This window comes from Petaurus breviceps, unplaced genomic scaffold, assembly GCF_028583685.1.
Source record: "Petaurus breviceps papuanus isolate PSGF00001 unplaced genomic scaffold, PetGlider_PUasm1.0 175, whole genome shotgun sequence".
NCBI lineage: Eukaryota > Metazoa > Chordata > Mammalia > Diprotodontia > Petauridae > Petaurus > Petaurus breviceps.
The window spans coordinates 52,785,957-52,812,449 of NW_027185764.1; the positions used below are offsets into that span (position 1 = coordinate 52,785,957).

Below are 26,493 nucleotides of genomic sequence, written 5' to 3' on the forward strand. Positions count from 1 at the left end.
GCCTAGCATGGTGCCAGGGATGAAGCGGGTGTTTGTTGATCGATATTTCCACTTAAAAGTAGGCTACCAAATGCCCAATGCTGCCCTTGTACAGATGCACTCAACAAACAGGTGGTAACAATATGGTCTATACTAGGTATCAGTCATGTGAGTTACAGAGACATGATTCTTGTCCCACTGTAGTGACTAAGACAGGCAATATACTGTTTCTTCTTCCTGGGTCACTTTTGTATGCAAGGTTATAACTGCAAACAACTTCAAAGAAACAGAGTAACTTAAGAAGTTTCTGTGGTTATGTCAAAACTTACTTGTAGGCTCCAAGGAGAGGCTGAATGACCTGTTGGGGATGTCAATGTCCAGGTCACACTAGATGAATTTAACCCTAAAGAGTCAATGATTCCATTATACTAAGGGCATACTTCCATTGGGTATTTTAGAATATATTTTCTTTGTCAAATTTCCACAAGGTTAAAATGCTCTAGTTACTAAAGGATTAAATACGATAATTCAGTGTATGTAATATTGTTCCAAATGACTTTCAGAAAGTTTCCATTCATAAACTGGCAAAATTTTTTCGTATGTGTTCTTTTGAAAAAAATTCATTACTTCAAAATAGAATTTCCTATTAGAAAAGCCAAGAGTGGCCAGCTATACATATGCGCACATTTACATAAACAAAATTACAGAAAAATAGGATCTTCAAAATAACACTTTTCCCCCAATATATTATAAACTTCGTTTTTATAAAAAAGTTCCAATAATTATCCCCAAAAACTAGCTGCTTCTAAGCTTGACTTAATGTTGTAGGCATTTTCTCTCCTTTGCTTGGTATAAACATTTGCCTCTCCTTTCTGTAACCGTCGTCTCACTATAGCTTTTTGTTGCTTGGTCAGTTGACGTTTTACCTTCTGTTTCACCAGTTCCTGAAAACGAGAGGTAGCACATCATTAGCATTAATGGCAGCTATATCTGCTATATCTGGCCAGAGGTTAGAGTCACAGAAACAAACACTTAAAAACTCCTGCTCTAATTTCACACTCTTATCACATAAACCTGGCCAACAAGATCAATGCCAACAATTAAAAAGATATAATAAAATCCAAACTGTCAATAACAGATTTTTAACAAAAACATTGCTTTTTAAAAAAGGGAAAAAAAAAGGAACTGTTCCAGCTCTCCTAATTTGATGAAACACTGCCACCTAGTGTTCATTATGTGGGGAAAAATGGACGTATCACCCTACTGCCCTATCAAATATTTATGGCACAGTAGTTGGCAATTATACTATTTTTAAAGGTACTTGCCATTATGTCAAACTATACAAAACAATTCCCTTATTTACTTCAGAAATTTCTTGTTCTGATGGTAGCAGGAATACATGAAAAAAGTTTGCTCTCTTGTGGTAAGAGAAAACAGAATTAGCTCAACTTGCTTTAATTCTGATTCAGATTACTTATTTCAATTACACAAAATAAGCTCAATGGGAACATTCCAAATGAATTTTCTCCCTTTTTCTGAAGTCCCACCTAATTTACAATCTACTTCAAGATAGGACAATCTCTATATTTTTTTTGCCCCTGGTGTCAGCCAAGACACTCTACTGACGTCTATGGATTTCATCAAATTCTGAATTTATTGCAAGAACTTGGACTGATTTCATCTTTGTATCTTCCACAATGGTTGGCTGTGCCCTGTATATAATAGATGGTTAATAAATATCTACTAAACTGAATTAATAAATATACATAGATTTGATTATTAGAAAATAACATTATGGGGTGGCTAGGTGGCGCAGTGAATAGAGCACCAGCCCTGGAGTCAGGAGGACCTGGGTTCGGATCCGGACTCAGATATTTAATACAAAAAATTGCCGTGTGACCTTGGGCAAGTCACTTAACCCCAACTGCCCTCCCAAAAAAAGGGCAAAAAAAAAATATTAAGAGATTTAAAAGGATTAGAAGGATCACTGTCATTGTTTGTGGACCTGGTTTTCCTTATCTAGAGCATTTTATCTGGGTTGGAGGATCTATTTCTACCCTTACCACATATATGGGTATGATAGGTTTCAGGAAGTTTAGATCATTTTGAACAAGCCAGATTAAACCTGAAGAATCTAACAGGCCAGTAGATTTTGCTATTGTCTATTTGCTTTATAACAGAAAACTGAATCTTATATGGCACATCTCAGAATCCGGCTGAAAGCTAAATTTTAAAACTGAGAGGTAGTGGGAAGGTAGGTAGGGAAAAGAACATTTGATTCAGAGTGAGGATAGAACTGGGTTTGTCTCCTGTTTCTAACTTACTAGCTGCATAACCACAATTATGAAAGTTACTTTTTTTTTTGCTTTTTGGAGGGTAACTGGGGATGTGACCCACCCAAAGTCACACGGCTAGCAAGTGTGTCAAGTGTCATCAAATGTCAAGGCCAAATCTGAACTCAGGTCCTCCTGACTCCAGGGCCAGAGTGCCACCTAACCGCCCCAATGAAAGTTACTTATTAACCTTTCAATATATTTGCTATGGAAACAATAATAGTAGCATCTAACTCACAGGAATATTGGAAGGATCAAATGACATAACAGATGGAAAGTATTTCATAAATGTTTAAGTGCTATACATACATGATCCAATGAATGTAACCTCATTGATATAGGCTGTCCCTTCCAATGATGTAAACTGAAAGTCTGCTGTGCCTACACGTTGTGTGTGACATTCACATCCACTCAGAGATTTGATAAAGTGGGTCTACCCAAGGAATTCGTTGGACTGGAGTTCTTTTCCTATATTGTGGGTATCAGTGAAGCATGTATCCATCAACTGTCCTTTGGCTCATGCAATAATATAACCTATTCACTGTTTTCCACTCATACATTTCTGACATTCTTTATGCCACTTTGCCTGTGTAAATCTTCATTTATAAAGTGTCACAGCCCGTTTGCCCATATCTTGAACCTCTATAGTATTCTATGACTGGAGAATATTGGCATTGAAAAGAGATGGGTCTTTGTTTCAGGGAAGTCTGAGGTCATTAAATGCACTGTGCAATTTCCCAAAGGCAATCTAACTGACTTTTTTTCCTCCACTGTTTATTTCTAGGCCAAGCTTGCTGTCCATTTGCATTTTTAAACCCCTAGATATACTGACGGATAATCAAATTTAAAATATCTAACAAATGTCATAGGAAAAATACATTGCCTTTCAACAAATATCGAAGTATAGGGCAGTATAACTTTTAAAACCTTTTCACATAATAAATTTCCTCTTCATATTATAAAAGTGAAAAATTAATTCAATTAAAATTATAGGGTATGAAATAAAATTGTCTTCAATTCTGTGCACTAAATAACAGATGGTATTTATGCACAAATGAACCCTATGATATCATCAATATGAATGGTCCCTTCTAACAATGAAGTCTATAACCTATCCATGCCTGCCCATCTGGTGTCAGTCTAATCTTTGTCTTCCTATAAATCTATCACAAGAGGACCACTGAATGTGTTGGGGCAACTTTTGAATTTCTCTCAACATAAGAGAAGCTACTAGGGTAATACAGGCCTATCCACTGGGTATCCCTCTTATCTGTCACTTTATCAGCCCATCTCTCTGGGGATCATACTCTTGATGATTTCCTTTTCTCTACAAAACTCTTCAGAATACATTATCTCAACTGAGCCTTTCAACAAAACCCTGTGAGGTATTATTCTACATTCTCCATAATTTTGATTTTTGTTGGTATCTGCAGAAAGGCAATGTATTTTTCTTGTACTATTTGTCTGGTTCTTTGAATTAATTTATCCATTAGGACATCAGTCTGGGGTTTTAAAAATGCTGCAAATGGACAGCAGGCAGACGAGAAAGCTGAGGCTTAGAAAGATTAAGGGACCTCTGTAAGAGGTGGATTCAAACTAAGCTCTTTCCTGACTCCGAATCTAGTACTTCCGTTCTATATCATACTTTATCATGTAGAATAGACTATGTGATTACTAATTTGTTACAAACCATTGAAACAAACACAACATTATTCATCTTTTTGCTGTGGGTCTCATTTTATTAACTTACACTGAAACCTTTGTAAGATCTTAGATATATGCATGTACATGTATACATATATACATGTACACATCTGTATATATCTATAGATATAAACATGTATATACACATACACAGTATACTTAATATATTTACACACACATATATATGTATATATATGTATACATGTGTATATGTGTGTGTGTATATGTATATGAGATGACCCTCACTAAATTTATTAACAGACTTGGAAGCTTTTCTAGCTTTGTAGGACCTACCAGGCCTTGAACTCTACTGGTCTAACTTTTAAGAGCCCAAGATCACTTTTACACAATAGTTAAGGCACCAAAGTAGGAAAGAACTGAAAAGTAAAACAAAAATCTGATAAAGATCTCTTCAGGAAAAAAATGGGGGGAAAATACCACTGAATATCTCCTGAACATCTCCTTTTCCCCTTCAGAAACTGTTACAAAGTACACTTGCAACAGCTCATCATGAAAAACTGGTAAATGAAGTTAAAGATTAATAAGGTCAATTTCAAATTTTATACAGAAAATTTTGCTTCTGGTCACCAGGGGGGACCCAGCAAAAGTACTGGAAAACCTTGAAAGCCTACTTACATCATTTTCATCAATCATGGTGAAAATTTTTTAAAAAATTGTGCAGTAGATTCAGTTGTATGCTTGAGAGCTGGCACTGGAGCCAAGACAATTGAATTCAAGGTCCCCTTCTGACACACCTGCTGTAGGAACCTGAGAATAAGTTAACTTAGTCTCTCTGTGTGCTAGGAAACTCTTTAAGAATATACGTCTACACCAATGAAATCAAGGTATTTAGGTTTCTGATCCTAGGGAAGGAAAAAGGGGGAATGGAAGAAACAAACAACTTCTCTGAAACCTGCCTTTCTTTATCTCTATAATGGGAAAATAATTGCTTTGCCCCTCTTGTGATATTAAGGAATAAATGAAATTTCTGTAAAAGTGCAATAGAAACCTTAACTCATCATACAGGTGTAAGGCACTAATGTTACTGTTAATAATAAAGTCATTTATATTGTAGGTATCTTTTGAATCTCCCAGCTAGATTATAAAATGAGTGTAGGGATCATGTTTTATATAACCTTGCATTCCCTGAAGCACTTAGCATATTACCAGGTCCATTGTAGGTAATTAGCAAATATTGAAAATTAGTTACCGGAGGAATTGTGGAACAGCTTACAATACTGGCAGCAGAAGTAACACTCTCGGTTCTTATTCTGTGGTGATTAATTTGTTCCATGTTTTCATCCCTAAAATAGAAAGCAAATGTTAATGTTTCAAGCAACAATTTAACTTTAATGCACAATTGTTATAGTATAATTAAATGTATGAAAACCTAAAATCACTATTTAAGCGTTTCTAATAATACTTTAAATTCCAGTCAATGGCTTAAATGCTCCACAGATAAAAGACATAAAATATCTCTGTTCTGGCTTTGTTACACAAGAATCTATCAAGCTAAAGACTTCAGAAAGAATATTACTATGTTGGAAAAACTGAAGTACTAAAATTAAAAAAAAACACTTTCTGATTTTGTAAATTTAAAATCTCATCTGGTACTTTGACACACATCCTCTTTTCACGAGAAGCTCATTAAGGTCCCCACTTGTTAAAACCTATAAATTAATGATGCATGTCATCTGAAATATTAATGATTTGAACTCTAATTTAATTTTACCTCCTCTACTTCTGTCTGGATTCTTTTATTTAAATCCTTTTTCTATTCAATGACACTATTCAATGATCTACAAAAATCTACTACTGGCAATCTTCTCCTTCAACTCAACAAAGAGTTCGAGGAAGCTGAGACTAGAGTCTGTATTGTCACAAAAAAAAAAACCATCCTCTGCTAAACCATCCATTTCTACAGATAAAGGTTGTGATATTTACAAAGCAATAATTCCTAATATTCATTATTTTCCTGTCTGGATGAAGGGAATTTATTCAGTCATTATGTCATATTGCTTCAAATAGAGGTTATATCCCTGGAATGTATTTTCTGAAATATAAATACAGATATAAATCCATAATAATGTGGCCCACGCACGCGGGCACACACATACAGACACTCTCTCTCTTCTTCCCTTCCAAATGACACTTCATCTTTACATTAGAGGCAGATACACTCTGGTCCCAAATCTGTGACACAGATTAGATGAACATGCTTCAGTATTTACAAACAAAGCACAATGTAGACGTACGTAAAAAAAAAAGAGCAAACACAAAACCTTTCTCTTTCAATAGCCTGCAACTAATGACTGCTCAAGAGCACCTGTAAACTCTTTAGATGTCACCATTATGCATTACTAACAGAAGTCTGATGAAACATTAACTTAAAACCAATGGATAGGCTGCTTGGATAAACAGATTAAGTGCAAAGGAATAAAATTTGATTTTTTAAAGACAAAAAGTGACACATCATATGTTTCCATTTTATACAAGGGTAACATGTCAGGCTTTCTGAAAGACAATCATTTATGAGAATCCAGAAAAAGTATTGAACCAAAGATTAAAGGCAAGGTTCAATCAATAGGAATCCATACCTGAAAGGCCTGAGTTCTTTGTTTAATGCTGACAAGTTAACCAGATCAGGGCATTCATCTTCATATTCCTGACAATCAGCAGGAATTTCTCCTTGATGCACCTGATCTTCTCCCTTGGTGATATTTTCAGTGCTGTTTTCCTCTTCATGAAAATCAATTGAAGAATGCTTTATGCAACTTCTCTTCTTTCCTTCAAAAATCTTGCCCTGAATTTCTCCTAATGAATGACTGAATTCAGTCATTTCAAAACATTGTGCACTATTTTCATCCTCGGACAGCACATCTGTATTCCTTTGTACCAGGTCTTCAGAAGAGTTCATTTTACAATCATCATCTGATTTATCTATGAAGTTTCTTCCATTTTCCAACTTAGAAGTCTTTACCTTCTCTGTCAGTTCTTCAAGTGATGAAGGATATTCAGACCCTTCATCTATTTCAAGACTTTCATCATCAGGACCTAGTGGATGAAGCAGTTCATCATCTTCCTGCATTTCTTTTGTATATCCACTGGCAGAAATTTCTATATCAAGAGAGTCCTCCCTCCTAGGAAAAACAGCAGTTTCAAGCATTAAAACTCCACAACAAAAATCTTAAAGTTTCATTTCACATGGTCTTGACAATTAATTTCTAATAGTTAATACATTCAAAAAGTGAGAATTTTGGAACTCCAAATGAAATAGTTTATGATTACTCAAGAACATATTGTATACATATTTCAAATATACAGACTTATAAAATTTATGATATCATGATTACATAATTACAATAAATTGTGTGAGAGAGTAAATATAATAGGTTACAAAAAATTTTAGGAAAGATGGTTATCTACTTAATTATTTTCTAATAGTTTAGTTTTATTTCTCCCCTGTGTAAGCAGTAACCATTTCTGCTGGGGTGGAGGAAATGTTCTCAGGGACCCTCCATGGAGGTTCCGGAAAGAATTACAGATCAGATTTAGGGGGAATAACAAAAATTGGCCTTGATTTTGATTCTCACTGGTGGGATAGGGGGAGGTCACTTCATGCTTAGGTCTGATGGCTGGCTATATTCACATACAATCATAGTTACTGATGACTGCTAGCCCAGTTGCACTGCCATTTCCAATAACCAAATAGTTTACACAAATACGACTCCCTCAACATGGGTAAAGCTTTTCCAGGAAGCTTCCCCAAGACTCTTCTGGGCTGTGCCTAACTCAGGCCAGTCTCCTAGTAGTTTAGGTTTGATATAGGAACCAAAGGAGATGCTTTTATATGTCACTCAGCAGTTAACAAAGAGAGATTTGTTTGGCCACAGCAGGAAGCTACTAAACAAGGAGAGGCACTGGGGACACCTTGAGGTGATTAAAGTGTATACAGCTAAGGTGATGAGCCAAGCATCCTGTGCACACTTGGAGCTCCTCCTTGTGGACAGAAGTGATGTGAACAGTCTGAAGTTTTATTTTCTGGAGCCAAACAAATCTTCAGAATGGTCTTAGTATCTTTTAAGAAAAAAAAAAAAACAACTATCCTAACCTGCACAGAGGAAGGAGTTAGGATATTGCTCCTACTATATCAATGTTCAATATTTTCCTCAATTAGATAAAAGTATTAAGGTTTGAGGCTGACAAGTCACACACAAGCAGGGCTTTATCAATTAAAAAAAATCTAAACACTTCACAGAACTAACCTGATATCTCCAAAGGTTGGATAAAGTTCACTTTCATAATTGAAACGTCTTATGAAGAAATCTCGAATGCATTTAACATCTCTGTCAAAGTACCTGCAAAAGTAAGAATCATTCTGTATTATTTAAATTGCTCCTAATCTCCCCTTTTCTTATCTGTCCATACATACTGTTGTTTACTTATTCTAACATAAGAAGAAAATATATTACTTAAAGACAAGGAGAGGGACTGGACCTGTACTTTCATTGGTAAAGGGAACTACTAATGCAGGTCTCTATAACTTTAGTCTTAGAGAAGAGAGATACTGCATGATTTGAACCTAGTTCTTCCTGTCTCTTGACTCACTACACCAAGCTGTTACTCAAACATATTCTTTAAAATGAGGACATGATAATGGCCCAAACTGTGATAAGGTAAAATACTGTAATAGAAGCAAAATCAAACATTTTATAATCACTCAGGAGAAACAAATGCTATTTAATACTTTACTGGGAAAACTAAGGCCATGCTTCAAAAGTTCCCTTCTCTTTTCATCTCAAAATCCCAACTCTTTTCTTCTCTACTCTGGTCTCTGATGGTGACTACATTTTCTTCAGTCTTCCCCAGCATATTGTTCCCCCTAATCTTTCATCTCTCACTACTGGTTCCTTCCCAACTGCCTTAGAATGCATCCAAGATTCCAGCTTTTAAAAACTAACAAAAAGCCCTGTACTAAACTCCAACATCCCTTTGTTAGATTACCAATCAGTCAAGTATCACTTATTAAGTCCTTGTAACATGCCAGGTTCTATGCTAAGTGAGGGGTTTACAAAAGAGAGCAAAAACACAGAAATGGTCTCTGCCTTCAAGGAGCTTATTTACTAACAGAGATATGTAAAGAGGTTAGATAGAGAGTGAATAAGAATAGATTATAGAGTAGATTATATATAGACTAAATATATATTATGTATATATAGGAATAGATTATATAATATAGAGTGAATAAGAATAAGATAGAGAGTGAAAGGAAAATAACCTCAGAGGGAAATGATCAATTGGCTAGGAGGCAGGGGACCATAAAAGCCTCTTGCCAATGAAGGCAGGGATGTCAAGAGGTGGAAGTGAGACAGCAGTATGGAGGACAGTAAATGCAAAGGTAAAAAGAAGAGATGGAGGGATGTGTGGGAGGAACATCAGTATGGAATGACCATAGGATACATGGAGAAAAGAAAAGATGTGAGAAGATTGGAGAGGAAGGGGCCAAATCGTGAGGTGCTTTAAATGCTAAATAGAGCACTTTATATCTGATCCTGGGGAGTTTACTGAGTAGAGTACATATCAATAGCCCGTTCGCTTTCTCCTAGACTACTCCCTCCTTCAGTCTTCTCTGTATTATTACTGAGTAGTACACTTCAGAAAAACCAGTTTGGTAGTAGGGTGGGGGATGGCCTGGAATGAGTAGAGACTTGAGGCAGGGAGATCAATTAGAAGGCTACAGCAAGACAAAAGATGATTAGGGTCTGACACAGGGTGGTGCCTGTGGGAGCAGAGAGAAGGGGACATATATGAGACACCGTAATGGTAGGCACAAAAAAGATCTCAGAATGGAATGGATATGTGGAACCTCTCTCTCATCTTCTACATTGAATCAGCTGCCAAATCTTGCTAGGTTTTTTTAACCTTTACACCTCTCAAATCAGACCCTTCCTCACCACTTACAAAGTTACCACCTCTCAGCTTAACTACTACAACAGCTTCCTAAGTGGTCTCCCTGCTTAAAGCCTCTCCAACCCACCCTCAAGAAAACTGCCAAAGTGATTTTCCTTAAGTATAGGTCTGACCATATCACTCCCCTAACCAATGAATTCCAATATCTAACTTTACTTCTGAGACAAAATACAAACTCTTCTGTTTGGAGCTCAAAATTCTTTATGATGTGGCCTTAACCCAAACTTTCAAGCTTCCAGATATCTGGTCTTCTTGCTATTCCTCACATGTGCATAAATTGATTATATCCATTTACAGAAATATTTCATTAAAAGGAAAACATTTCTAATGAAGCAAAAAATTGCAATTATTTTCATAAGTGTGGCAATTAGCTTCAATCTAAATTCTACTCAATGGAGTAACTGGAATTCTTGATTATGACTTTCAGATTTGAAACAAGCATACATACTTACATGTGCATGGCCCCAAGAAAAATATTCTTTTCCCCAGTTTCTACTACACTGAATCAAATGTACACATAGGATTAGTTTAAATGATTAATAACAAAAATGATCCTTTCTAGGAGGAAAAAAAAATCTTATTTTTAATGATGGCAGTCTGAAATCTTCTGAAAAGTACTTTTCCCCTCCATAATTCAATTTAATTCAGCTATGTACAAGGCAGTCTTGAACCTTTAAAACCTGAAGGTATAAATAATACAGAGGAGACTGAGCGAGGGAGTAGTCTAGGAGAAAACAAACACGTGGGCTCTGGAGTCAGAGGACCTCATCTCAAACCCTGTCTTGTCATCTACTCCTCTGTCACTTGATCTCTCTGCTCTTAGTTTCCTCATCATGAAGGGGATATACTAGAGGCCTCTGAGGTCCTTTCCAGCTAGATCTATGATCCTACCACAAATAAGATGGTGGAAAACCAGGAAAGAACAGAAAGTAATCTTAAAAACACTGATCAATAACCTTAATTTTAACATCCAAACATTTCAGTACATACCATTCAGCATTTGGATGAGATGTTGAGACCATTTGTGGGAAGTCAATCATGGTTATGTGGTCATCTTTATCTAACAATAGATTGAATTCATTGAAATCACCATGAATTAGTCCATGATTAGCAAGTTTGATAATTAGTTCCATGGCTTCATTATATACTGCTGCAGGATCTTCAATATGATGAACTTGGCACCTAATACCATTTAAAATGTAAGAAAAGCATCAATAGAGACAATTTTAATTTATCATGCTGTTTAATGTACTTGCATCACTTATATGCTAATTTATCATTTGATTATGATCATGATGGAAATTTACTTGAAATTCAGTGAACAAAGACTCTGAAGACACTTTTCAGAATTTAGGGCACTTTTCCCAACCAGCATTATAGAGCAGAGATGTCAAACTTGCTACCCTTGTGGCAGGAACCAGATTAAAGTAAAACTGGGTAATGCTTAACAACAAAAAAAATTACGATACAATGAAGATAATGTTAATCTGTGGTTTCCTAAGTCAATATGCAGCCTGCAGGATCCTTTTCTATTTGAGTTTGACATCACTGCTCTAGAATATATCAGTGTATTCTGAAATATGTTATTGCTACCAGGTATTACAAAGTCCTAATTTCAAATCAAAACTGAGTTTTCAATCTAGTTTTGTGTTTACTCTTTTAAAACCAATCTCTAAAGTCCCTAAAGAAGTATTATGGTTATTTCTTAAAAACAAAACAAAACCCAACAACTTTGCTTACTAATAATTTATGCTTTAAAAATAATACTTACAAAGGGTAACCATTTATGAGTTCCATGACTACTGCATGTCGATTATAATCAATTGGTTTTGGAACTGGAAATTTCCTCTCATAGAGTGCCTGAAAGAATGAAAATCATGTAGAGCTAAGGAGGAGATCAATATTTAAAGTGAGATTATCACCTCAGCTGATAAACATTTAGCTCCCTTTAGCCTCTACCCATTAAGCCTAGTTCTGCCCTCTGGAGATATACCAGTAAGTGTTATTCCACGTGAACATCTTTCAAATATTTTGGGTCCCTTTCTGTCTAGTTTGAAGTATGCTGTAACATATTTTAAGTTCTTTGTTACACGCTTCTATGAATGCAACCCAAGACAACACTGGCTTTTGGGGAAACCACTTCTTACCACTGACAGTCAACCAAACTAATTTTTTTCAATCCACAATTGAAATGAAAAACTACTAGTAAGCATGTTTCTCCATTCTCTACTTTGGCTACTGAGTAAAAGTATGAGACATTTCTTGAAATGAAAGAAAATGGCAGAGAACTAATTTGGGATGCCAGTTTCCAACGAGACTATTTCTGTGCCAACTGAATTTAAGGCAGAGAAATCACCCTATTTAGGCTGTTGGTGCCCTAGTCTCTAATTTATGATTTTGTTTCTTTGAACAATCTATTACAGGAATCAGTTGAGTGATATGGTAGATAGTGCGCCTGAGAGGGAGTTAGGAAGACACAAGCTCAAATCCCGTCTCAGACACTTAATAACTCTGTGACCCAAGTCACTTAACCTCTCAGTCTCAATTTCCTCATCTGTAAAATCGGGATAAAAATAGCACCTAGCTCACAGGATTGTTATAAGGATCAAATGAGATAACATATGTAAAGTGCTTTGTGAACTTTAAAGTGTTAAAATAGACGCTAGCTATTAATCAAAAAGCATTTAAACTTTATGCACTTATGCAGTTGAAGCCACTTCTTCCCCTTTCAGAATATGAGCTCCTTGAAAGCAAAGACTATCCGGCTTTTCTATTGGTATCTTAAGCATTTAACAAAGTTCTTTGCACTGTAATCAAGAGCTAAGTAATGCTTCTCCATTCAGTCATTAAGCACCTAGTACGTGCCAAAATATCCACCTTATTGTTAGGCCAGTGGCGTTATTTCTTACTTGGGGGCCTATAAAAAGATGCCATTTATATCCACCAGTCTCAAGACCTACATATATTGTAATGACATAGTATCTAATACTTATATAATGCTTTAAGATTTGCAAAGTGTATTTCATATATTGTCTCACTGGATCTTGACAACAACCTTGTGAGATAGATGCTCCATCATCATCCCCATTTTACAGATGACGACACTGAAGCTGAATGACTGGCACAGAGTTAAGTAAATGTCAGAGAGGAGATGTGAGCCGGTCATCTTGACTGCATGTCCAGCTCTCTATCCACTGCTCCACCCAGCTGCTTCTACGAACCAGTCAGGAACTGTTCTTCATCTTCTGCTCAGTGCTTTTTTCTCCCTCTTTAGTAATATTAGTCTCATTGTGACGACGGTGTTCATGGCACAACAAACAATCGGGAACTGATTTTTAAAAGCAAAATTTATTCCCCCCTGGACAGTTCCTAGCAGCAGTGCTTGGTAGCAAGTTGGAAAGAGCTTGCTTATTCCTCATTTCTGAATCCGGTGAATGCACTAACACAACTTCAGCTATGTGTGGCTGGTTATCATCTACCCCGGGGTTTCTAGGGCTGATGTCCTGACATTCAATGTGGTCTCAAAAAAATCTCAAGAGATGTAAGAACTTCAGAAATGATCTAGTACAAACATATCTGGACAAGGGTAGTCTGCTACTAACATCCCCAAAATGGTTATCCAGGTTTTCTATCTAGATAATAAGCCTCCCTGAATTCAGCTCAAGATCATATTAGCTTTTTTAGTTTCCTCTGTGTCTCTGCTTGTTTTCTCCATGCCTGTAATATACTCAGCTCCATTTCTTTATCTTAAATGGGACAAACATTTATTAAGATCTTATGTGCTGGTGTCTGTGCTAAGCACTAGTGACATAAAGAAAAAGCAAAAACAGCTCCTGCCCTTGAGAAGCTTACTTTTCCATTGTGGTAGACAGCATATATACATCAAAACATCCAAAATATACAACAGTTTTAAGCAATAAATGTTCCCCCAAAGTTGAAATTTAATAATTTAAATGATACTACAGGAACTTCCTATACTTTAGAAATCACCTATTCTATTATGGCTCACATATTTTCTAAATTTAGGTTTTAATTCACTGAATTTTCTTTGGAGGAAGGCAATGGATAGAAGGCCTTGCTAAGGTGCCAGAGGACATATGAGGCTACTGGAGAAACCACTGTTTTGCCTATGGAAGAAGAATGTGGAATAAGGAGGGGGAAGTGAGAAAGAAAAAGGGAAGGAATTTCAGTAAGTTGAAACCTGAGTGATTTAACTGTGCCAGGTAAAGAGCTTAGAGAAATGAGATCATGGAGGAAAACAATGTATCCTTCCAGATTCAGTGGATATTACTCCCTTCTCATGTACTCTGCCATCCAGTCAAACAGGCCTTCTTGCTGGTCTTACAGTGCTCTGTTTCCTTGACCTTCCCTATACCAGAATGCACTCTTTCCTTACCTCAGCCTCACAAATGCGGTCTCTTCCTTTAAGATGCAGCTCATGCACCATCTTCTGCATAATGTCTTTCCCGGTATGTCCAGACTTCGTTGTTTGTAACTGCTCTGTATATATCTGTATTTGTTAGCTTTATATTTTTGCTGTATATATTTTTGCATGTCCCTGTTGTTGCCCTTGTCAGAATATAGACTGAGTAGGGATCCTTTCATTCTTCATACCTGTATCACGTCCGGACCCTAGCACACAGCCCGGAACATAGTAGGTACTTAATACTTGCAGATTGTTGACTGAAATGGATACAGTTTGAATTTGGTTATAATTCCCATGACACAGGGAAAAAAATATGCTTTTAAAAATCAATTCCCCATTGTTTGTTGTGTTAAGACTCTGTCATCACAATGAGACTAATATTACTAAAGAGAGAGGAAAAAACACTGACCAGAAGATGAAGAACAATTCCTGAACGATTCACGAACCTTCAAGTAGCTAAGTGGAGCAGTAGCCTTAAAGGAAAATTTTGTTAATCAGATTCCATTCACAAAGTCTAAAGAGAAGCTAAATCAAGCAGTGCTCTTCACTTTTGCCCAACACGTCTGCAGATGCCAAGGTCAAAAATTACTCTAGGGCCTTAACATGGCCGTGTATTCTCTTTCTGTGGCCTAATCCTTATTCAAGGCAATATTCTATAAAGGAGCAAAAAGAGGTCTCACTACTTCAGCCTTGCTAACCACAAAACACCCATGTATGTGAGGATGGGTGTTGAGGAGCAGGACAGCCTTTCTACAGTCTTCACTCAACATGGGTGGGGGCCGTTCACCTCAGCCTTAAGGAATCTTTCTGAAAATTAGGAGATTTATTTTTAGGAATCTTAGGAAATAAATTCGGAATCTAGATAACTTAGCAATCACAGACCCTCAAAACACAATATTAACAATATCTGGCTAGTCATAAGTACATATGTAGAAAATCTGTACCAATAATTATTTCAGGATGCTGCATAGAGTTAAGGTAAAAATATGCAAAAGTGAATACAAATATTTATAATTAAAAGTACCTTCATGTAGGCAAATTCCTTCATGGCAGACAAACGGGATAAATAAAGCCATGACATATTATGCCTGTGCTTGTGGTAATCACGTTTGTTTTTCAAATTACGGAATGAAGTCCTTCCTAATCTGTGAAGCTTTAGTGCAAACTGTTTCTCCTCTTCATTTGCAACGATGTAAATATCTGAAGTTCAAAGAGCAGAAAAGATATTATTACTAGATGTAATTTTTCCCTTTGAGTTAAATCAGTTCTAACCTCCCATCACTTTATTTCATTTCCTCTTAGGTACAAATGACATTTCCTAATATAGGTAATTAGAAAGCCTACAGAACTGGTCCTTCAGTACATACGTCTGGAAGAGACAACTCTTTTGCTGTTGTGTCAGACTCTTCATGACCCCATTTGGGGTCTTCGCAAAGACACTGGAGTGGTTTGCCATTCCTTCTGCAGCTCATTTTACAGATGAGAAACTGAGGAAAACAGGGTTAAATGACTTGCCCAGGGTCACACAGCTAATAAGTATCTGAGGCCAGATTTGAACCCAGGAAGATGAGTCTTCTTGACTCCAGACCCAGAACTCTATCTACTGTGTCACCTAGCTAACCCTGAAGAGACACCGAGCAACAGGTTTGGCTCAAAATCAAACAGGCAGAACAGACTGGGTTGGATAGCTTTTGAAAAACTACTTATAGCCTTTTCTCCCTGAAAAAAAAGTTCTATCTTTCGAATATCAATAGTCATGGAATGCCAGTCACTGAATACACATCATCAACCAATAAATAGTATTATGAGAGAAATGGTAATGAAGGATGTGACAGTCTTGGAATGAGACAGGCAGACGATTCACAGTCCTCGTGTTCCACTCACATCCATGCAATGCCAAGGGTACTGAAGTGGTCTTTAAAGTGGGATGTGCTAGAAAGAAAACTTTAATTTATACTTATTATTTTAGATTAAGCTTTACTATCATGCAGACTGACAGCAGTACCCTCAAGTTAGGCTGCATGTCAGACCATGTCATGTATATGTCATGTATGACACATGAGGTTTTCTCAGGGAAGAACAGGGAGTTCCCTAATAGGGAGGGACTAAGGATGACTCTCACTTAATGGTTCATTTTCAGTGAATTGTGATATATTACAGTTTTCTGTGTTCCTGGGCAAGTGGATTTATGGATATTATCTAGTTATCTAAATTAGTCTTCAAAATCGACAAATATACAAACACTGTTGTTAAGAAATCTCTATAAGCACAAATCAACAAGGAAATGGCAAAGTTAACATTCTATGCCTATGAGCTGCCAGTCACACTCTGAGGTTAAAAGCAATGATGAACCAATTAAGATCTGACAAGGTGGCCAAAATAAATGTTAAATTATTATTTGAAATACAGATTTTCATCAACTATTACTAATGATGGACTTCACTGGGGGTGTACCTTGTACCCTGCTTTATTAGCTAGGGCTCTAAGGTCTGGAAAGAGCTTTATGTGTTGTTGTTGCTTTTTGTTTGATTCTCTTAATTCCATGAGTTAAGTATCACACACTTCAATTTTACAGATGAACTGCGTTTCAAAAGGGGGTAAAATGATGTCACAACCAGTGAAAAAAGGGCTGGCCTGTTTTTCTAGTATTAAGAACAAAAGTACAATGCACTCCAGACTAGAAATTCCTTTAGTACTATTTTTATAACGGTTTTTATATTTTTATAACAGTTTTTAATGTACATTCTATGACACTGCAAGACAGCCCTGCACAACTTGTGGCCTGCCAAAGGATTTCATTAAGAGGAAAACATCTTCTACATTTTTCCTGGGCCACCTGAAATCCTTTGGCATGCCTGCGGGCTGCTTACAGCCTCTGGGCTGCAGGTTGTGTGGTCCTGATGTGAGACAATGTCTTTATTTCTTCATATGATATAAAACTGTCCAAATGAAAATACTTATGGGCCTTGGGTACTCACTTATCCTGAATATCTTCACCTGGTTGTAACTGTTTACTAAGAGATTTATAAGATAGTACTTTGGTATCATGACAAAATTTAACAACTTTTTTTTAAATGAAGAAAACAAAAATAAGTATAAATATACTTGAGTGCTCACAAACATACTAGAGCAGCTTTAACTTAGGAAGACTTGTATGAACTGATGCAGAGTGAAATGAGCAGATGAGCAGAACCAGGAAAACAACTTATACAATCAAGAACAGCAATATTGTGAGGATAATCAACTGTGAAGTATTTTCTGACTGACACAATGACCCACCACAATTCCAAAGGAATTATGATGAATCATACTATAGACCTCCATATAGAGAGTGCGGAAAGACTCAAGAGTGTGGACCGAAGTTTCTTGGGGGGGGGGGGGGAGGGAAGTGGCTAATGTTGTAATTTCTTTTGCATAACTATACATATTTTTAACAGTTTTCCCCCCTTACCTTCTTTATGGCTGGAGGAGGGAAAAATTTTTGGAACTGAAAATTAAAAACAAACAAACAAACACAAATAGCTTTTGGGGTTTTTTTATAGGCTTTTTTCTTAAACAAGTGATTTCACCTTTCTGGGTCAACATTTGCTTCATCAATAAAATGAAAGGACAAGACTAGATGATCTCTAACCTTTATGGCTCTAAATCTACAGTACTAATTATGAATATCTGAGGAAAATTATATCTTAGAAAACTAAAGAAGCCTTCTTTTCTACACAAATAGCACACTAATTATATATACACTGATACATAGCGGAAGAAAGAGAAAAAATAAAGTAAAAGGGAAGCTAATTTAAAAAAGGAATTCAACATTTCAGCAAATTACCTGATTCTTTACCAACACCCATCTGGTTTCCAACAGAGTCAACCACCTGTCTTGAAGAAAGTGCTTTCAAAGCAAGGTAATCATAACCTGCATTTGTTAAACGATATCCTTGGACAGCTAAAAAAAAGAAAAAAAGAAAATTTTTAAAAGTTACATTCTATCTATAATCATGTCTGTTAATGATAGATTCCAATTCTTATGTTATTCTCACTTTCTAAAATATATACTTTTCCCTTAAGGACCTCAGTTTTAATGTTACTGTTTTTATTTCTTCTAAACACAGAAGCTATACTACATACTTTTGGGATGCATTCTATTTATATTAAAAAGCATTACTTAACACTGACCTTATAGGCATCTTCCTATTCTCTATATCCACCTGACACATTTACCAGCTACAATGTATTGTCATATTTTTAGTAACAGCTCATTCACAGACTTACCAAGCATTTTCCTCACATCTACTATTCTTTTACAAATGAGGAAACTGAGGGATACTGAACTGAAGTGACTTGCCCAGGGTCACAGGACTGGAAGCAGGACTTGAAGCCACATCTTCTGATTTTCAGATTAAGTATGTGTTTTCTACTATATCACACTGCTGCTGCTCCCATAATATTCCACAATGTTGAGATATTGAGTCTGTTCCCCAGTGAGATAGTTCTTAAGTTCTGGTAATGGTTCAAAGTTTATATTTTTAAAAATGCAAATTATTGTTTTTACAATTTGCACTGTATTGCCAGTTTGTCTCCCCCAAAGAATTCAATGTGTACTGAAAACATAAGTTGAAAGGTTGTACAAATATCATTTATCCAACTTTTACGTTTGAGGAAACTGAGGCTGACCTGCCTAAGGTCATAAGCAGTAGAAAGTAACAATCTCAACTAAAGCCTAGAGCTTTAACTATAGTGCTCTTTCTAGAATGTTGGATTTGAGTTGCCAGTAAAATGTATGAGGTATGTATGGAAAATATGAAAGAGAACAAAGAATCTCTGCCCTCATGAAGTTTAGTCTAGTAATAGGGATAAAATAATATGTAAATAATTCCTTGTACTGTACAGGCTCTCCCATGTTCCTAATCTATTGTTGAGAACTCTACTCTCTCTACCTTAGATTTTCTCTCATAATCATTCCATTTTCTTACACTCACAGAACCCTGGCTCTCCTCAGGAACCTCTTCATCTGTTCTCTCTTTCCAGTACTGGCTGTTCCTTCTCCCACACACCAACTCAGAAGGAACCAAAATACACATTGTGCTCCACTCCTCCCCAGCTGCTTTCAGATTCTCCTCCTTCAAGGATCACTCTGTTGGACCATATCTTGTATGTGATTCTTGTTGTCATCTGCCACTTCCAGCATCACTCTCCTACATTTCTTGAAGAATTCAGTTTTTGTCTCCACATATTTCTTAATGTTCCCTTGAATATTTTCAATTCCCATGACTATGAGGCATCTCACCACCACTCTAAATTGTGCTACCCTCAGGATTTCGAACTCTGAAATTATCACTCAATCATAATAATATACTATCCTTGAATTTCTTCTTCTGCTTTTCTGTTCTGAGGACTAGTTTTTTGTCCTCATTCTGACCTCAATCCTACTCTTTGAGGATCTCCTAGTTTTTCACCTCTCTTTTGGCCTCACTTTCTTCTCTTCACAGTAGTTACACTATTAGTTATCCAGTTAAACACAGCCCTACAGCCCCGAATCCCCAGTCAATGATACTTTCCTGCAGTTTAAACCTTGCCAACGACCTAGTCTGGAGAAGCCCCACCATGCAACTTCTTTGCTTTTACACCTGTGGTACTCTAAGCCACTACAGGAATTCACAGTTATTCTCACTGAGTTCACAAGGAAATCTCAACCTAGCCCAAACTGTAAACCTTTGGAGATAATATCTGCATTATCTACTTCAAGGAGCTATAGTGAGGATCAATAAGATAATGTTGCAGAGTCAAAGTGCTACATAAATGTCATTTATTCCCTGATACTCATTTATAACAGCTGTTCCAAATCTTTTCCTATTCCTCCAGGAACAGGCCATGACAGTCATTCCCATCACCTTTCCCTTCTTCAGTCTCTCCCTCCCTACTACTTCTTCCATACTCCTGCAGGTTTCTCTCATCCCTAAAACAAGTAAGACCCCTGCCATTCGATACTACCCCCTCAAAATATCCTTCCCATCTTTATTCCAGTTCAATGTTACATTCTTAAGGAGTTACTTATGCTCATTGCCTCTACTTCCTTCCTTACTTCACCCTTGTAATTCTGGTTTTGACACTATCACTCTACTGATCTCAAAGGCTAATAATGATTGCTTGTTTGCAAAATCTGATGAGCTTTCTTTAATCTTTGTCTACCTTGATCTGTTACTTCTGACACTACATTTTCTGTCCCTTTTCCTGCCTTAGCTTTCTTCTCTCCTTTTTCCTTCAACCAGGGTCAAGCTCCTTTTCCATTTCTTTCATTGGACTAGTATACATATCCTGGATATTTCCCAGATGTGTCCTGAGTTCCCCTCTCATACTCGCTTCCATAAAGCACTGTTCTTGGATAAAGGAAGATCTAAATTAAAATCCGGTCTCATATACTTACTAGCTGTGTGACCCTAGGAAATAACCTCTATCAGGCCACTTCCTCATCTGTAAAATGGTGACGAAATCAGCACATACCTCACAAGGCTGCTGTGAGGATATAAAGAGAGAATATATGTAAAGTATTTTCCAAACTTAATGCACTGTGTCATGAGCTCCCATGTCTATGAAGATGATTCCAAATTTCTATATATGCAGAAAATGGAAAACCATTCAAAAATGGAAACAATTATCTTAATTATGTCTACTGACATTCCAAAAAACAAAAACCTTACCATCTGCAAATATTTATTGAGGGTACCACCATGCCCCAATCACCGAAACTGATAATCTTGAATTTTCTTTTTTTTCACTCTCCATACCCAATCACTGTTAAGACTTAAGCTCATATACCTAGAGTACTCTAGTAGAGTAGCTATAGTTCCTAGAAGGAATCTCAATGATAACATAACCCAGGCCTGCACAATCTGCAGCCCTCACTGTCTCTCACCTGGACTTTTCTAACAGCCCCATACTTAGTGTCCCTTCTTTTAGTCTCTTCTGCTTCTAATCCATTCTCTGTATGGTGTCCAAACTAATCTTTGTAAGGCACAATAAACCCCTGGAACACGTCTTAAGCTGGTTTCAACCCATCTGTCTACGCTTATTTCACATGACTCCTTTTTATACACTATTTTCCAGCCAAAATATTTCTTCTTCAGACTTGACCTTTCATGTATTTGCATAAGGCATCTCCTATGCATAGAATGCCCTATTTCTTAGGTTCCTTACCTTTCTTTAAAGGTCAGGTTAGTCATCACCTCCTCTAACAGGTCATCCCCCCTCCTTCTAGATGTACTGTGTTTCCCTGATAATAAGACACTGTCTTATTATTTTTTTGGACAGAAAAACATCAGAGGGCTTATTTTCAGGGGAGGGCTTATTTTAATGAACATTGACAGCAATTTTAATAAACAGGTAAACGTGAACAAAACAATGTACCTTCAATTGAATTCAATAATGAATTCAATAAAGAACAGGATGACGCGCTCACTGCTGCAGCTCTGATTGGATGCAGCTCGGAGCGCGGCGTGCGTTTCACGGGCGGGGGGGAGGTGCATACAGAGGGTACCGTAATGTAGCGTGTAACGGTAGTGCAGGGGATCACCTTCACTACAGTAGCAATCTCAATAGGGCTTATTTTCGGGGGAGGGCTTATTTTAGAGGAATCTTACACAGTAAGGGGAGGGCTTATTTTCGGGATAGGTCTTATTATCGGGGAAACATGGTAATCATTCTTAGCAAAAGACAAAACATTCCCTCAGTAGACTGAACATGGGAATTACTTTTTCAATGCAGGTTACCCCTTTCTTCCCTTTGGGCACAATTATTTTCTGGAAATGACACTGAAAAGTAGGCCTCCAGGTGGACTGAGTGTGTGCTGTTCTATCTCTTTCAAGAGGAGCTACAGAATGTGTGTGTAAACACTACAAGATGGGAAATATATAAAAAAACTCCAAACACCAAAACTTCTAAAAACAGTCCTAAAATCCCTGAGACTTTAGGCAGATCTTTGGAGATAAATATGAACAGTAAAACCATGAAGCTTTTAACATTTTTTTCTCGGTGCTATATAATGGGAAGAGGAAGCAAGGTATATAATCATTTTATTATCATTTCAGATCACTTGAACCCCAATAAGGGCTAAAGTCTGAGCTAATCAATCAGATTGCTTTGCTTTAAAAATGCCCTTTCCTGTGTCAGCAACTTCAAAGACCAGATAAGGTTGACATGGATCATTCTTTCTGTTTGTAACCACTAAAGGATAGGATGCCTGCAACCAGAATAGTAAGACTTCTTTTATCATAGTATCCTAGGGACATAGGCTATACAGAGGAACCATAGAATTCCTGGAATTGTAATTTTCCAAATGACACTACTTTGTCAATTGTCTTGTCAATTTGTATTAACAACTTATTCCACAAAGAAACTTCCTTTTATAGTTAAGCACACATGGAGACCATAAATCTGAGGGACACAAACATTCTGACTTGTGATTGTCTTGAAACGTATTTAAGGCTGTTCATTCTTTTATCAGACAGTCAGAACTTATGTTTTGGTTCCAAGTAAGCATGTATTTGCTAGCTTTAAGGGAATAAACAATATGAATTTATAATCACCTAGACTGTGTGCCTCTTTTAACCAAATTTTCAGGTCAACAATACATATGTATGTATGTGTGTGTACAAAGACACAGACACACACAAATAAAAGTTATAAATGATAAGAGTTCTGGATTTAAAGTCAGCAAGATCAGGGCCCAAATCTTGCCTATGATACTAACTAGCTCTGTGATTCTGGGTGAGTCACTTAAATTCTATAACAGGTTCTTAACCTGGGTCCAGTGAACTAGATTTCAAAAAATATTTTGATAACTAATTACAAATACCGGTTCCCTTTGTAATGCTATGTATTTTGTGCATCTAAAGACACTATTCTTAGGAATTTATAAGCCTTACCAGACTGCCAAAAGGGTCCACTGGCATAAGAAATGTCAAGAATCCTTCTACTATGTTATCTTCCTATGTAAATGCTTGGACTTACCTACAAAGTCAGAAATGGAGGCTGACCTACATCACTGGAAGAAGTTAGCCACATTGAGAAAAATCAGATTCTTTTCATATTAAAGAATCTGAAAAAGCACCTCAATCTTACACATGTATTCATAAAATGAACTGCATAATACTTACTTTTAGTTCGTTCATAAGCTAAGAGTTTATGTTTTGCCAGTTCTCTCAAAATCTTATTACAACCACCATGTTTCAGACTGGCTATGGAGGCAATCAAACTGCAAGGAACTATTTCATGATTCTTCATGCCCATTTCGACCTGAAGTTAAAAACACACAACAAATAACAACATATATGCAGCTTCTAAAATGATTCTTCTCTAACTCCCAAAACAAACACAAATGTATCATCTCAGTTCTTTTAAAATGTCGTTTTATTTAATGCACTAGAAGCTGAGAAGTATAAAAAAAGGTAAAGTTTTAAAATGATACTAATTTTGAGACTAAACTTTAAAATACAGTTTTTAAAAAGCCACAAAGCAACTTATTACTGCAAAAGCTGGGTAACTTAACTTTGTATTATCTAAGTCACTTTTAGCCTTACAAGATAATCTAGGGCACATAAACAAGAACACCTGAATGCTTATTAATTGAAAGAATTTATTTGAAGATGGATTGTGGGAAGATGGTGGAATAAGGCAGGAAATTATCTGGCTTTCCCAAATTCCTCTCCAAAATGCTTAAAACAATGCCTCAAATTGAATTTTAGAATGGCAAAAAATAGTTAAAAAGTTAGTGTAAAGCAGTTGTCCAACCCCGAATAACTTAGGAAAGATCTGACCTCCAGAGTGGTGGTATAGCCAGAGTGAAATGCTATGGTAATAAAAGCAAGCCTTGGGAGCAGTTTTATCAGTTCAGTGAACTTTCACCCTATGAAAGGTGGAGTGATTGGGCAGCTACAGCTGATTGGGGAAGATTGTAGGGGGTGGGGCAGGGGTCTCTCTGCTGGTACTGGACATGGTGCTCAGATGCTTGGATGTGGTCCTAGGCTATGGCTATGGGAGAAGGAGCAAGCTCACTTGGGTGAGTAGGGTCAGAAAGGTGGGGCTCTGCTCACGGTTCCAGGACAAAGAGAACTGATTATGGTCTCTTGCAGGACAGCATCAATTCCAGGGCAGAGGGGTGAATGCATATTTGGGGCAGTGGTATATTTCTAGGATTTCGAGGAGTAAGAGAATTTGAGGTAGTAGTGGTGGTTTACTGGTCTTGGCTCAGGGGCAAAATATGAGTACCTGTGGATGCAATTAATTTTGTAATCTTTTCATTTTTATGAATAGAAGGCCCTGAGTCCTACTTTGTGCCCCTCTCAACTCAACTGAAACTCACTTCTTCCCCCTACCCTAACAAAAAGTTAACAGCCAAGAAACAGACCACTAAAAAAAGAGAGTAAATAACAGAAAAAGAACTTGATGACAGATAGTAACAATTGTGATAGAAGAAGATCAGGGTTCAAACTCAGAAGACAATGAAGCCAAAGAAGCTACTTGTAAAGCTTCAAAGAAAATGTAAAATGGTTACAAGCCCCAAAAGAATTCTTGGAAAAGCTTAAAAAGAACTTTAAAAATAAAAAAAAATAGAGGTGGGGGAAAAACTGGGAAAAGAAATACAAATATAAGAAAATTATGAACAATTGGAAAAAGAGGTCCAAAAACTTACTGAAGAAAATAACTCCTTGAAAATTAGAAATTGGGAAAGGGGAACTAACGACTTCATAAGACATCAAGAAATAATAAAACAAAATCAAAGGAATGAAAACATAGAAAACAACATGAAATATTTCATTAGAAAAACTGACCTGGAACACACATCAAGGTGAGACAGTACAAGAATTGCTGGACCACCTGAAAGTCATGATCGAAACAACTGTCTAGACATACTTAAAAGAAATTATTAAGGAAAACTGCCCTTAACTTTAGAACTAGAGGGTAAAACAGGAATTGAAAAAATCCACCAATTGCTACCTGAAAGAGATCCCAAAATGAAAACTTACAGGAACATTACAGCCAAGTTTCAAAGTTCCCAGGTTAAGTAGGAAATATAACAAGCTACTAGAAAGATTTCAAATATTGTGGAGCTACAGTCAGGATAACTCAAGAACACAGGGAGTGAAATATGATATTCTGAATAGCAAAAGAGCTGGCTTTGCAACTTGCCCAGCAAAGTGGAGTGTGAAATGGATACAATTAATTTAGAGGAATTTAAAGGGCTTTCAGACATTCTTGAGGAAAAGACAAGAACTGGACACAAAGTTTGACTTTAAATACAAGAAATCAGGAGAAATGTAAGAAGGTTAAAGGAGGGAATTCACCGCAGGAACTTCTCAAACTTAGTGTTTCCTACGGAAATGCTCAGCCCAGAAGCCCCACCGGAGGCGCGATTCCGCCCCAGGCCGGCCCGCTCCCTGAAGGACGCCGTCCGGCCGACGGAAAGCCCCGGGGCCCTGGAAGGCCGGGATCGCGGCTCTCTGGGACCGTCCGTCCCGGTGTATTCGCTCCCTTCCTCCTGCCGGCCCAGAGCCCCGGCCCGCGCCCAAGTCATGCCCGCCAGGTTGGGGTCGGGAGATGTAGGGGACGGCACACCCAAGTCTTACCGCGGTCAGAACCCTGAAGTCGTCCCGCGTCAGGTAGCGCAGCTTGGCCACGTTCACCTTCCCCATGGCTGCTCCAGGAGACAACCAGCGACAGAATGCTCCCAGAGCGCATGCGCTATCGAGAAGGCGCGTAGGGCGCCTGCGTCCTTTGGCTTCCAGGTCCTTGTCGATATATAAAACCCTGGGATTTCCCAGTCGAATAAAAATTAATCAGTCTTTTTTTTTTTTTTGAGATAAGGCAGGATAGAAAGTTTAGTTTTTGTCACAGTGAATCAAATAAGAGGAACTAAATCCGTGTATGTGGAAAGGTGCTCTTTCTGAGATGTTTCTTCTTTTTAATCTGCCAGGATTGGCTACCTAGGTGAAGCGTCCTTCTGGGGCTGGCCCAGGAGATTGATTAGTGGTGGGCGTAGCAGTTTCTTCTCGGTTAGCTTCAATTGCTGCCGCCTGGCGTCGTGGTCAC

The 26,493-nt window shown here is 37.3% G+C and overlaps 1 protein-coding gene across 1 annotated transcript; it reads right to left on the reverse strand.

The window, feature by feature from the left end:
- Positions 1 to 282: 282 nt before the first annotated feature.
- RIOK2 (RIO kinase 2) lies at positions 283 to 26,165 on the reverse strand. Its single transcript, XM_069085160.1, has 10 exons — positions 26,031 to 26,165; positions 23,562 to 23,700; positions 18,239 to 18,355; positions 15,437 to 15,612; positions 11,758 to 11,846; positions 10,977 to 11,168; positions 8,282 to 8,374; positions 6,614 to 7,156; positions 5,227 to 5,320; positions 283 to 923 (listed from the first exon to the last, which is right to left on the reverse strand). Exons 1-10 carry the CDS (start codon positions 26,094 to 26,096, stop codon positions 762 to 764), a joined length of 1,671 nt encoding a protein of 556 aa, XP_068941261.1. The 5' UTR covers positions 26,097 to 26,165; the 3' UTR covers positions 283 to 761.
- Between the last annotated feature and the right edge of the window lie 328 nt (positions 26,166 to 26,493).

Excerpts from the sequence above, each read along its gene's own strand:
- RIOK2 (XM_069085160.1), bottom strand. The coding sequence starts at position 26,096 with ATGGGGAAGGTGAACGTGGCCAAGCTGCGCTACCTGACGCGGGACGAC. Across the intron at positions 15,613-18,238 it reads GGGTGTTGGTAAAGAATCAG|ATATTTACATCGTTGCAAAT; the intron begins GTAATTTGCTGA and ends TTTGAACTTCAG. Across the intron at positions 924-5,226 it reads GCTGTTCCACAATTCCTCCG|GAACTGGTGAAACAGAAGGT; the intron begins GTAACTAATTTT and ends TCTCGTTTTCAG.